This window comes from Rattus norvegicus, chromosome 1, assembly GCF_021556685.1.
Source record: "Rattus norvegicus strain SHRSP/BbbUtx chromosome 1, alternate assembly SHRSP_T2T, whole genome shotgun sequence".
NCBI lineage: Eukaryota > Metazoa > Chordata > Mammalia > Rodentia > Muridae > Rattus > Rattus norvegicus.
In genome coordinates, this window is record NC_141534.1 from 2,412,593 (window position 1) to 2,426,872 (window position 14,280).

The 14,280-nt window shown below is 41.7% G+C and overlaps 2 protein-coding genes across 2 annotated transcripts; both read left to right on the forward strand.

The window, feature by feature from the left end:
• Window positions 1-1,918: 1,918 nt before the first annotated feature.
• Window positions 1,919-10,232, forward strand: LOC148006806 (uncharacterized). Its single transcript, XM_087597073.1, has 2 exons — window positions 1,919-2,185; window positions 7,692-10,232. Exon 2 carries the CDS (start codon window positions 8,080-8,082, stop codon window positions 9,184-9,186), a length of 1,107 nt encoding a protein of 368 aa, XP_087453199.1. The 5' UTR covers window positions 1,919-2,185; window positions 7,692-8,079; the 3' UTR covers window positions 9,187-10,232.
• Window positions 3,105-4,451, forward strand: LOC148006807 (igE-binding protein-like). Its single transcript, XM_087596733.1, has one exon. The coding sequence runs from the start codon at window positions 3,105-3,107 to the stop codon at window positions 4,449-4,451; it is 1,347 nt and encodes a 448-aa protein (XP_087452859.1).
• Window positions 10,233-14,280: the final 4,048 nt, after the last annotated feature.

Sequence of the window (14,280 nt, forward strand, 5' to 3'; positions counted from 1 at the left end):
ACGCTTTCAGTGCAGGGTAATTCCAGCATTTGGGCGAATATCCCCTTGTCAATGAGGGCATACTGTGTGTGTTTTTCTGTGATTGGGTTACCTCACTCAGGATGATATTTTCCAGTTCAATCCATTTGCCTATGAATTTCATAAAGTCATTGTTTTTGATAGCTGAGTAGTATTTCATTGTGTAGATGTACCACATTTTCTGTATCCACTCCTCTGTTGAAGGGCATCTGGGTTCTTTCCAGCTTCTGACTATTATAAATAAGGCTGCTATGAACATAGTGGAACATGTGTCTCTGTTACATCTTGGGGCATGTTTTGGGTATATGCCCAAGAGTGGTTTAGCTGGGTCCCCAGGTAGTTCAATATCCAATTTACTGCGGAACCTCCAGACTGATTTCCAGACTGGTTATACAAGTCTGCAATCCCAACAATGGAGGAGTGTTCCTCTTTCTCCACATCCTTGCCAGCATTTGCTGTCACCTGAGTTTTTGATCTTAGTCATTCTCACTGGTATGAGGTTAAATCTCAGGGTTGTTTTGATTTGCATTTCCCTTACGACTAAATATGTTGAACATTTCTTAAGTGTTTCTCAGGCATTTGGCATTCCTCAGCTGTGAATTTTTTGTTTAGCTCTGAACCCCATTTTTAAGTGGGTTATTTGTCTCCCTGTGGTCGAACTTCTTGAGTTCTTTGTATATTTTGGATATAAGCCCTCTATCTGTTGTAGGTTTGGTAAAGATCTTTTCCCAATCTGTTGGTTACTGTTTTGTCCTAACCACAGTGTCCTTTGCCTTACAGAAGCTTTGCAGTTTTATGAGATCCCATTTCTTAATTCTTGATCTTAGAGCATAAGCCATTGGTGTTTTTGTGTTATGTTTTGTTTTTTTGTTTTTTTTTTTTTTTGCTAGAGGTATTTTTATTCATAGATCCAAAGAACCTATATAGACTTACATCAGTACTTTGATTTGACACTGACCTCTGGAGGATTGTTTTTGTACTGCACCATATTCTCTTTCCTTCCCCACCACAGTGACCAAATTTTGCATATGCTAATTTATCTGAAAAAAAAGCCTTTAAATTCCTAATATGCCTTCAAAAAGATGTAATATACAAAAGTTCTTTCCTTTTCACCAAAGATAGGCAAGACCTTTTTTTTTTTCTTTTCTTTTTTTTTTTTTTTTTCCGGATCTGAGGACCGAACCCCGGGCCATGCGCTTGCTAGGCAAGCGCTCTACCCCTGAGTTGAATCCCAAACCCCTAGGCAAAACCTTTTTATCTTTTCTTTTCTTTTTTAATTTTTATTTAATTTTTTCCCGTCTTTATTAATTTGAGTATTTCTTATTTACATTTCGAATGTTATTCCCCTTCCCGGTTTCACGGCCAACATTCCCCAATCTCTCCCCCACCCCTTCTTTATGGGTGTCACCCTCCCCATCCTCCCCCCATTACCACCCTCCCCTCAATAATCATGTTCACTGAGGGTTCAATCTTGGCAGGACCAAGAGCTTCCCCTTCAACTGGTGCTCTTACTAGGCTATTTATTGCTACCTATGAGGTTGGAGCCCAGGGTCAGTCCATGTATAGCCTTTGGGTAGTGGCTTCATCCCTGGAAGCTCTGGTTGGTTGGCATTGTCGTTCACATGGTTTCTCTAGCCCCTTCAAGCTCTTCCAGTCTTTTCTCTGATGCCTTCAACGGGGGTCCCGTTCTTAGTTCAGTGGACTGTTCCTGGCATTCACCTCTGTATTTGCTGTATTCTGGGTGTGTCTCTCAGGAGAGATTTACATCTGGTTCCTATCAGCCTGTGTTGGGAGCATTTATCTATAGCACTGACATCTAGTGGTCGCTTGTATTACTACCACCTTTAGCTTTCTTCTGACATCTTTACTAGGTCATAATTGATAAGCATGTTAATAAGATGTCTTTACTCCACCAATCCCCCGAGGACAAGTCCTTAGCCATGCTGTCTGTTTTGTACTTAAGGCAAGTGCCTTTGTTCCCCGGGGTCCCCGTACTATCAATTAGGTGTTCCTGCAATAAAGGCTGATTGAGAAGGATCCAACGGTGTTGCGTCTTCCTTGCCGGTCGAGGTGCGCGCGACAACTGGTGGCCCGTACGGGGACCCGAGAAAATTATCTTTTCTCGTCTGGATCCAGAACTTTTTCAGCCTCAGGACGGTCGGCGCCGGTAAGTTCCCAGTAGGGGCAATTAGTTGCTGGAATTGGGACAATAGAGTTCCTAGAAGTGGAACGGTAAAGTTCCTAGAATTGGGACTGTAAAGCTCCAGGATAAGGGATTGTAAAACTTCCCTGGTAGGACAATAAAGTTCTCTGGAAAAGCAGAGACAATGATAGCCTTGATTTAGAGGCAAAAAGGGGTTTGTGGAGCATGGTAATGTTGTCTTTTCCATTTGATCCTTTGTGGGTTGGACTAGCACTTTTGCCTTATACTCTTTTTGTGTTGTGGTGTTGCTTCTGTCTGAATTCCCACCGTCCAGGGCACGAATGCATTTGTTGGGAAGAGTCCACTGATGAGCCACAAGATCGTGTGTAAATAAACACGCCAGCTCGCCAGCTCGCCTTGCTCGTAAATCGATCGTAAATAAGGTCGTAAAAGCATGGGAAGCTCACACTCCACCCCGCTCCTGTCAGCTCTTCAGGAGCTTCTTGGTCAGCATAAGCTTAAAATTGAAAAGAAAATCCTGCTGAGTTTTCTTGATGAGTGTAACCGTTGTGCCCCGTGGTTTATAGTGTCAGGGTCGCTCACTTTGAGAGCATGGGAGAGGCTGGGAAAAGATCTGGATAAGGAGACTACTGTGGGCAAGCTTAAACCAGGGACAAAGCCGCTTTGGTGTATAATCCATGCCTGCTTGGAAGATAAAAGATGTGAAGAAGCTGTTAGGACAGGTCAGAGAATCCTTACAGAACAACAGGAGAGTATGTCAGAAGGAGAGAGAGTTTTGAAGGAGGGAAAGAAAGGAAAAGGAGGAAAAGAGGTAAGAGAAAAGACAGAAAAGATCAAGGAGAGGACAGACAAAGGCGGGAAAAGTAATCAAGATCAAGGAATAAAGAAAATTTATCCCTCATTAAAGGCATTGACCTTGGAGATGTCTAGTGATTCAGAGTTTAGTGATAGTGACCTAGCTGACCTTGAGGAGGAGGTAGCTCATTATGAGAAAGAGATTTATCATTCTGACTGGCCAAACACTTATGCTGTGCAGAAACAAGCCAAGGACTTAGATAAGAAGGCAATTATGCCAACAGCACCTCCTGCACCATCGTATAACTTTCAAAGGAAAACAATGGTGAAGTCTGCAAGAGGTACTTCTTTTTGCCCAGAAGTGTGGAAAGAGTTAGGACTGAGTTTTCCAGTTTTTCTGGATGCAAACGGGCAGCGACATCATGAACCTGTTGACTTTAAGACAATAAAACAATTAGCAGAGTCAGTCAAAACCTATGGAGTCAGCGCAGCCTTTGTTATGGCTCAAATTGAGATTCTTAGGAGATACTGTCTCACCCCTGGAGACTGGGGGACTTTAGCCAGAGCTTGTCTCTCTCCGGGTCAATATCTGGACTGGAAATCTTTTCTTTATGAAAATGCTAACGCTCAGGCTGCAATCAACTTGGCTTCAGGAGCCGACCCTCAGAGACATTGGGACGCTGACATGCTATTGGGAATAGGCAGATTTGCTTTGGACCAGACTGGTTATCCAGATCAGGTCTATACTCAAATTAATGACATAGCAATTAAAGCCTGGAAAGCATTGCCTAATAGAGGCGCAGTCTCTGGGAACCTTACCAAGGTTCTGCAAGGACCCACTGAGCCATTTTCAGACTTTGTAGCCCGCATGGTGGAGTCCGCTACTAAGATTTTCGGAGACCCTGATACAGCTATGCCTCTTATTAAACAACTAGTGTATGAACAGTGTACTAAGGAGTGTAGGTCTGCTATAACGCCGTACAAACATAAAGGTTTGGAAGTCTGGATGAAGGTCTGCAGGGAGATAGGCGGGCCATTAACTAATGTTGGACTAGCAGCGGCAATGATACAATTAAAAGGAAAGGGTTCTGCAGATACCTGCTACAAATGTGGCCACAAAGGGCATTACAGAAGGCAATGCCCTGAAAATAATAAGGAACAGAGTATTAAAAAACATCAAAGACCTAACTTGTGCCCTCGCTGTAAAAAAGGGAACCATTGGGCAAGTGAATGTCGATCTGTAAAGGACTTGAATGGCCGACCTCTGGTGACAGGAGATGATAGTGCATGGCCAAAAAACGGACGACGGGGCCCACGTCCCCAGGGCCCTCAAATATATGGGGCTCTACAGAACGACAGGCAGGGACAGAGCAGACGGAGGTCCTGGCCTTCTCTTCACCACCCGAAGGACCTAGGAGAGCCACTAAGGGCTCCGCAGGACTGGACCTCCACTCCACCACCAGACTCGTATTGACCCCCCAAATGGGAGTACAGCCTATAGACACAGATTTTAAGGGACCTCTCCCTAAAGATACAGTTGGGCTGTTGTTGGGGCGCTCCTCTTCTGCCCTGAAAGGCTTACACATTGTACCTGGAATAATTGATCCTGATTATTTGGGCACAGTAAAAGTCCTGGTAGCCTCTCCCCAGGGAATTTCTGCTATTTCCCCTGGAGACAGAATTGCCCAGCTGCTGCTTCTGCCCAGCCTGCATAAACATTTTCCTGCTGATAATAGAATTAGAGGAGATAGGGGCTTGGGATCTACAGGCTCCCGATTTGCTTTCATCTCATTAGAGCTTGGCAATCGTCCAATGTTAACCTTGACTGTGGAAGGACGCTCTTTTCTTGGCTTATTAGACACTGGAGCAGATAGTAGCATTATCTCTGTGCATGACTGGCCATCCAGGTGGCCTGCACAAAAATCTTCTCAGGCCCTACGCGGCCTTGGGTACGAAATGGCTCCTCTAATTAGCTCAAAGGAATTGACATGGGAGGATTCAGAAGGAAGGTCAGGAAGGTTTATTCCCTATATCATAGACATTCCTGTGACACTGTGGGGCAGAGATGTCTTAATAAATCTGGACTTGAGGCTGACTAATGAGTACTCTCCACAGACCAAGGACATGATGATTAAAATGGGCTACATGCCCAAAAAAGGTTTGGGAAAAAATTTACAAGGACGAGTTGCCCCAGTGCTACTGGAATCTAAAAAAGACAGAACAGGTCTGGGTTTTTCCTAGGGGCCATTGAGGGAAGCATACCCATTACATGGATTTCAGAGGAACATGTGTGGATTCCTCAATGGCCTTTATCCTCTGAGAAATTAACTGCTGCTACTGAATTAGTGTCTGAACAGCTAAAATTGGGACATATACAGCCATCCACGTCGCCCTGGAATACACCTATATTTGTCATTAAGAAAAAATCAGAAAGGTGGTGATTGTTGCATGATTTAAGAGCTATCAGTTCTCAGATGCAAATAATGGGCCCCATACAGAGGGGTTTACCATTGCTCTCCAGTATTCCCGATAATTGGCCTATTATTATTATTGACATAAAGGATTGCTTTTTTTCCATCCCTCTTGCCCCGCAAGATAGCGTGCGATTTGCATTTACCTTACCCTCTATGAACAATGAAGAACCGGATAAGCGCTATCAGTGGGTAGTCTTACCTCAAGGTATGGCTAATAGCCCTACAATGTGTCAGCTGTATGTGGGAAAAGCCTTACAGCCTATACGTGATCAATTCCCAAAATTGAGAATAATACATTTTATGGATGATATATTGCTTTCTGCTAAAGACTGTAGTACCCTAGAAACGGCCTATGCTGAAGTGATAAAGACGCTTGAAAGTAATCAATTGTTTATAGCACCAGAGAAGGTTCAAATGGGCAAAAAGGGAGAATATTTAGGAGCAAAGATTACTCCTCATAATGTTTCCCCTCAGAAAACTGAATTACAAAAAGATCATTTAAAAACATTAAATGATTTTCAAAAGTTGCTGGGAAGTATTAATTGGATTCGACCCTATATAAACATGCCTAATGCAGATTTACAACCACTCTATGAGATCCTTAAAGGGGATTCTCAGCTTACTTCACCCCGTGCTTTAACTGAGGAAGCACGAATGTCTCTAAGGAAAGTGGAGAGAGGACTAGAAAAGGCAATGCTGAGAAGATACAAGGAAAATGAGGATTTTTTTTGTGTATACTGAGAACTTTTCGTCAGCCTACAGGGGTGCTATGGCAACAGGGACCACTTCTGTGGATTTATCCTCATATTTCTCCTAATAAGACCCTTGAATACTATCCTTCTGCTGTTGCGCAGCTTGCTATGTTAGGTGTTAAATCTTGCATTCAACATTTTGGCATCTTACCAAAGAGGATTATTGTACCATATACTGCAACTCAGGTAGAAACATTGTGTGCCTTGATAGATGATTGGGCTATATTACGCTGTAGTTTTGACGGAGAGTTTGATAATCATTATCCTAAGGATCCTTTGTTGCAATTTTTTACTGAGCATCCAGTAATTTTTCCTAAGGTCACTGCCTCAGAGCCTTTGTCTGGAGCATTAGATATTTATACAGATGGCTCCAAAACAGGGGTAGGTGCCTATATGGTTAATTCTCAAGAACCAGTCTTAATTCAATTCAATCCAGGCACCCCCCAAATTACAGAATGCAAAATTGTATTGGAGGTTTTCAAAAGATTCCATGATCCTTTTAATTTAATTTCTGATTCTGCTTATGTAGTTAACGCTGTGCGCTCTCTTGAAATAGCAGGGCCAATTAGGTCGACTAGTACAGTATGTCAAATTCTTTTAGAATTGCAAAAATTAATTTGGGCCAGAAAAAATAAGTTTTTCATACAACATATTCGAGCTCATACTAATTTGCCTGGTCCCATGGCCAGTAATAATGCTTTGGTGGATGCTAGTACTCGCAGAGAATTCATTTTTCATACAGCTCCAGTTGATCTCGCTAGAGAATTTCATCAAAAGTTTCATGTTCCTGCTTTCACTCTTCAACAAAAATTTAAAATCTCTAGAGCTGTAGCTCGTGATGTAGTATTACGTTGCCAGAATTGTGTTCAATTTCACCACCCTCCTCAGGTGGGAATTAACCCTCGTGGCCTGATTCCATTAAAGCTCTGGCAGATGGATGTTACACATATATCTCAGTTTGGAAACTTAAAATATGCACATGTTTCTGTTGATACCTGCTCTGGCATTATACATGCCACTCTAATGACTGGTGAGAAGGCTCGTAACACCATTAGTCATTGCTTAGAGGCGTGGGCAGCCTGGGGAAAGCCTGACAGCCTCAAGACAGACAACGGACCTGCCTACACAGCAAAGTCTTTTCAGACATTTTGCCAAACAATGCAGGTCAAACATACTACAGGATTGCCATACAATTCCCAAGGTCAAGGAATTGTGGAAAGAGCACATCGTACTTTAAAAGAGCTCTTACAAAAACAAAAAGGGGGAATTGCCTATGGCAGGACACCAAAAGAACAGTTGTCTTTAGCTCTCTTTACTCTAAATTTTTTAATTTTGGATGCGCATGGCCGCTCTGCTGCAGATCGCCATGCAGCCACGAAACCCATGACTTATGCAGATGTAAAGTGGAAGGATGTCTTAACTGGTGAATGGTGTGGCCCAGATCCCGTAATTTCGAGATCTAGGGGAGCTGTTTGTGTTTTTCCACAGAATCAAGACAATCCAATCTGGGTGCCTGAACGTTTGACTCGCAAACTGCCTCCTGCTATTCGTGAAGATGAGACTACGAATACTACTACTACTACTGGAAATGATGATCCAGGTTGATTCACTCACGCTGTGGGCTATCGCCAGATCCTGGCCAGTACTTATGCCAGTTCATAGCAATTCTACTGTTTTGCCAACCTTTTTCTCCACATCCTGTTTGCGTGATGTTCCTTGTATAGTGCCTAGTGGAGAATTGCCTCAATGATATACTGCCACTAATCTTTCACTGTTACATACTTTATGTTTCACTCTTAGAAATTCCTCCCAGCCTTGTATATGGCTGCGAAGGACCACTTTGGCAAACTGGTTAGATCCTGTGAGCAACCGTGCTATGGGCACTGGAGCCATCCAGGCTGCTCTGAGTAAAATTACACAAGGGGCCTCTTCAGGCAATGAAGATACGTCAATTGATAACTCTGCTAATTCGTACATTACAACTTTGATTATGATGCATAATGGTAGCTTTCCATCACTCCCGGGGCAAGGCATTCGCAAACTGGTTAACTCTACCTGTCGTAGAGTCCTACCTACTTGCCCCCCATATAAAGCCTTTCCACCTAAATTTACCCCATGTCAGAGTCCGTTCCATAGACCTAAACAATTCCTACCGGGATTTGAATTTTCCCCTCCTCTTAGCAATGCCCAATATGATAGGAAGAGAAATAAGACTGGCAAACGTAATTTTTGGCCCTGGTATCAATGGGTATTATCTAATGAGCAGGGAGCATACACATCTCTAACTCCTTTTGCTCGATTATTAGGTGAAGAATTTACATTATATAACATTTCAGCCATTAGAACCAATAACAATACAAGTTTAGTAGGTGTTAAGATTAATAGCCTAATAGCTAATGATGCTGCTGTTGGCGCTCCAGTATGTGTTAGACCACCTTTCTTTTTTCTGATAAGTGCTAATGCAAGTAATTATGCTTTAAATTGCAATAGCTCTGACGTAGTTTGTTATTTAGCTGAATGCTGGGATGGCACCAATGATACCGCAGTGATTGTAAAGATTCCCTCCTTTGTGCCTATCCCTGTAGTAGCAAATCCAGATGATTTTCCCATACTTCATTTATTAAGAACTAAAAGGGATTTTGGTATTACGGCAGCTATAATTTCAGCCATTGTATTATCAGCCGCTGCAGCTACAACAGCCGCGATTGCTATGACTAATCAAATACAGACAGCTGAGACTATCAATAAGATTGTAGAAAGAACCACAGTAGCATTGGAGATACAAGAAGAATTCAATACCCACTTGGCATCTGGCTTTCTATTAGCTAACCAACGAATAGATCTGCTTCAAGAACAAATTGAGGCATTATATCATATGACGCAGCTGTCCTGCGTTTCCTCCTTTAGAGGCTTATGTGTTACTCCATTGAAAGCTAACTTTCTCAGTATTCTCAACAGAGCAAAGAAATCTCTAATTATTTGAAAGGAAACTGGTCCATGGAAGCGGAACAATTATCCAGACAATTGCTGATGCAGATTGCTGTCCTTAACAACACCAGAATGGAACCCATCTCGATTGGGGATTTCACCTCGTGGATCACCAATGCTTTCTCATTTTTCAAAGAATGGGCTGGCATGTTTGCCTAGGGGGCCATTGTCCTCTTGGGATGTGGAGTATGCCTATGGCTTTTTTGCTGTTTAAAACGAGAACATGCTAGACACAAAGCGATTGTTTACCAGGCTATGGCAGCCATTGAGAGCGGTGCTTCTCCCAGTGTGTGGCTGGCCTCTCTAAAAGATTGAGAGTTCGCCCTAGATCATATTTTGTCACTGTCATGTGAGGTCATTGTGTCCAGAGACCGGCAACTTTCCTCAGGCTCGGACCAACCTAAGCCAGGAGCCCGGTGGCGATAGGGTTAATTTCCAGTGACGGGTAAGGCCGAGTTTTGAGAGGAACGACCTAAGACAGGAGCAATGACGTGTATTGACGTGACACCCAGATCTAGACCAGTCATAAACAGAGGTGGCCCTGCCCTGTTTGTACATTCAGGCTGGTCCCATGCCCCTCTGCTCTGTCTCTCCCCTATTATTAGCACACCAATAGCCCAGAACGGTGTGTTGTACATTTCAGTCATCTCTAGCCATTGGGGTGCAGTCCTAACTGCAGGAGTGGCTCGTCATGGCCGAGCTGGGCACTCTGTGAGGCATGTCTGATCTCTCTCAGACCACTACCTCCACCTAATGGACTCATCTTTTATAAAACAAAAAAGAAGGAGATGTTGGGAGCATTTATCTATAGCACTGACATCTAGTGGTCGCTTGTATTACTACCACCTTTAGCTTTCTTCTGACATCTTTACTAGGTCATAATTGATAAGCATGTTAATAAGATGTCTTTACTCCACCAATCCCCCGAGGACAAGTCCTTAGCCATGCTGTCTGTTTTGTACTTAAGGCAAGTGCCTTTGTTCCCCGGGGTCCCCGTACTATCAATTAGGTGTTCCTGCAATAAAGGCTGATTGAGAAGGATCCAACGGTGTTGCATCTTCCTTGCCGGTCGAGGTGGACGCGACAAGCCTGCACTTCTTTGCTTCATCCATCTTATCTAGTTGGGTGGCTGTATATGTATGGGCCACATGTGGGGCAGGCTCTAAATGGGTGTTCCTTCTGCCTCTGTTTTAAACTTTGCTTCCCTATTCCCTGCCAAGGGTATTCTTGTTCCCCTTTTAAAGGACTGTAGCATTCTAATTTTGGTCATTCTTCTTGAGTTTCATGTGTTCTGTGCATCTAGGGTAATTCAAGCATTTGGGCTAATATCCACTTATCAATGAGTGCATACCACGTGTGTTTTACTGTGATTGGGTTAACCCACTCAGGATGATATTTTCCAGTTCAATCCATTTGCCAATAAATTTCATAAGGTCATTGTTTTTGACAGCTGAGTAATATTCCATCGTGTAGATGTACCACATATTTTTTATCCATTCCTCTATTGAAGGGCATTTGGGTTCTTTCCAGCTTCTGGCTATTATAAATAAGGCTGCTGTGAACATAGTGGCACATGTGTCTTTGTTATATGTTGGGGCATTTTTTGGGTATATGCCAAAGAGAGGTATAGCTGGGTCCTCAGGTTGTTCAATGTCTAATTTTCTGAGGAAGCTCCAGACTGATTCCCAGAATGGTTGTACCTGTCTGCAATCCCACCAACAATGGAGGAGTGTTTCTCTCACCAGCATCTGCTGTAACCTGAGTGTTTGAACTTAGCCATTCTTACTGGTGTGAGGTGAAATCTCAGGGTTGTTTTGATTTGCATTTCCCTTATGACTAAAGATTTTGAACATTTCTTTAGGTGTTTCTCAGGCATTTGGCATTCCTCAGCTGTGAATTCTTTGTTTAGCACTGAACCCCATTTTTAAGAGGGTTATGTGGCTCCCTGCGTTCATACTTCTTGAGTTCTTTGTATATTTTGGATATAAGCCCTCTATCAGTTGTAGGATGGGTAAAGATATTTTACCAATCTGTTCGTTGCCATTTTATCCTAACAACAATGTCCTTTGCCTTACAGAAGCTTTGCAGTTATATGAGATCCCAATTGTCGATTCAGGATCTTAGAGCATAAGCCATTGGTGTTTTGTTCAGGGAAATTTTCTCCAGTGCCCATGTGTTCGAGATGCTTTCCCACATTTTCTTCTATTAGTTTAAGTGTATATGGTTTGATGTGGAGGTCCTTGATCCACTTGGACTTAAACTTTGTACACGGTTATAAGCATGGATTGGTCTGCATTCTTCTACATGCTGACCTCCAGTTGAACCAGCACCATTTGCTGAAAATGCTATCTTTTTTCCATTTCATGGTTTTGGCCCCTTTGTCAAAAATCAAGTGAATGTAGGTATGTGTGTTCATTTCTCTGTGTTCAATTCTATTCCACTGGTCTATTTTTCTGTCTCTGTACCAATATCATGCAGTTTTTATCAGTATTGCTCTGTAATACTGTTTGAGTTCAGGGATAGTGATTCCCCCTGAAGTCCTTTTATTGTTGAGCATAGTTTTAGCTCTCCTGGATTTTTTATTATTTCAGATGAATTTGCAATATGTTCTGTCTAACTCTCTGAAGAATTGGATTGGTATTTTGGTGGAGATTGAATTGAATCTGTAGATTGCTTTCAGTAATATTGCCCTTTTTACTATATTAATCCTGCCAATCCATGAGCCTGGGAGATCTTTCCATCTTCTGTAGTCTTACTCAATTTCTTTCTTTAGAGGCTTGAAGTTCTTATTGTATAGATCTTTTACTTCCTTAGTGAAAGTCACACCGAGGTATTTTATATTATTTGGGACTATTTTGATGTGTGTCATTTCCCTAATTTCTTTCTCAGCCCCTTTCTCTTTTGTGTAGAGAAAGGCTACTGATTTATTTGAGTATTTTATACCCAGCCACTTTCCTGAAGGTGTTTATCAGCTTTAGGAGTTCTCTGGTGGAACTTTTGGGATTACTTAAATATGCTATGATATCATCTGCAAATAGTGATATTTTGAATTCTTACTTTCCAATATGCCCCCCTTTGATGTCCTTTTGTTGTCTGATTGCTCTGGCTAGAACTTCAAGAACTATATTGAATAGGTATGGAGAGAGTGGGCAGCCATGTCTAGTCCCTGATTTTAGTGGGATTGCTTCAAGTTTCTCTCCATTTAGTTTAATGTTAGCGACTGGTTTGCTGTATATTGCTTTTACTATGTTTAGGTATGGGCCTTGAATTCCTATTCTTTCCAGGATTTTTGTCATGAAGGGGTGTTGAATTTTGTCAAATGCTTTCTCAGCATCTAATGAAATGATCATGTGGTTTGTATCTTTCAGTATGTTTTATAGTGGATTACATTGATGGTTTTCTGCATATTAAAAAATCCCTGCATGCCTGGTATGAAGCCTACTTGATCATGGTGGATGATTGTTTTGATGTGCTCTTGGATTTGGTTTGCCAGAATTTTATGGGTATTTTTACGTTGATATTCATAAGGCAAATTGGTCTAAAGTTCTCTTTCTTTTTGGGTCTTTGTGTGGTTTAGGTATAAGATTATCTGTGCCTTCATAAAAGGAATTCAGTAGTGCTCCATCTGTTTCAATATTGTGGAATAGTTTGGATAGTATTGGTATGAGGTCTTCTATGAAGGTCTGATAGAATTCTGCACTGAATTCATCTGGACCTGGGCTCCTTTTGGTTGGGTGACCTTTAATGACTGCTTCTTTTTCTTTCAGAGTTATGGGGTTGTTTAAAAGGCTTATCTGTTCCTGATTTAACTTCAGTACCTTGTATCTGTCTAGGAAATTGTCTATTTCCTGCAGATTTTCACATTTTGTTGAACATAGGCTTTTATAGTAGGGTTGATGTTTTCGGTATTCACTCTGATTCTCTAGTTATGTCTTCCTTTTCATTTCTGATTTTGTTAATTTGGGCACACTCTCTTTGTCCTCTAGATAGTCTGGCTAAGGGCTTATCTATCTTGTTGATTTTCTCAAAGAACCAGCTTTTGGTTCTGTTGATTCTTTGCATGGTCCTTTTTGCTTTACTTGGTTGAGTTCATCTCTGAGTTTGATTATTTCCTGCCTTCTACTCCTCCTGGGTGTATTTGGGTCTTTTTGCTCTAGAGCTTTTGGGTGTGTTGTCAAGCTGCTGATATATTCTCTCTTCTGTTTCTTTATGCAGCCACTCAGAGCTATGTGTTTTCTCTTAGCACAGCTTTCATTGTTTCCTACAAGTTCGGATATGTTGTACCTTCATTTTCTTAAAGTCTAAGAAGTCTTTAATTTCCCTCTTTATTAATTCCTTGACCAGGTTATCATGGAGTAGAGAACTGTTCACCTTCCACATATATGTGGGCGTTCTTCCCTTATTGTTATTGAAGACCAGCTTTAGGCCGTGGTGGTCTGATAGGACACATGAGATAATTTCTATCTTTCTGTATCTGTTGAGGCCTGTTTCATTACCAATTATATAGTCAATTTTGAAGATAGGAACATGAAGTGGTGAGAAGAAGGTATGTCCTTTTGTTTTAGGATAGAATGTTCTATAAATATCTGTTAAGTGTATTTGCTTCATGACTTCTCTTAGTCTGTATATGTCTCTGTTTAATTTCTGTTTCTATGATCTGTCCATTGATGAGAGTGGGGTGTTCAAATCTCCTACTATTATTGTGTTAGGTGCAATGTGTGCTTTGAGATTTAGTAAGGTTTCTTTTATGTATGTCAGTGCCCTTGTATTTAGAGCATAAATATTTAGGATTGGGAGTTCATCTTGGTGGATTTTTCCTTTGATGAATATGAAGTGCCCTTCCTTATCTTTTTTGATGACCTTTAGTTGAAAATCGATTTTATAGATATTAGAATGGCTTCTCCAGCTTGCTTCTTCAGACCATTTGCTTGCAAAATTGTTTTCCAGCCTTTTACTCTGAGGTAGTGTCTGTCTTTGTCTCTGAGGTGTGATTCCTGTAGGCAGCAGAATCCATGGTCCTCATTGCATATCCAGTTTGTTAATCTATGTCTTTTCATTGGTGAGTTGAGCCCATTGAATTTGAGAGACA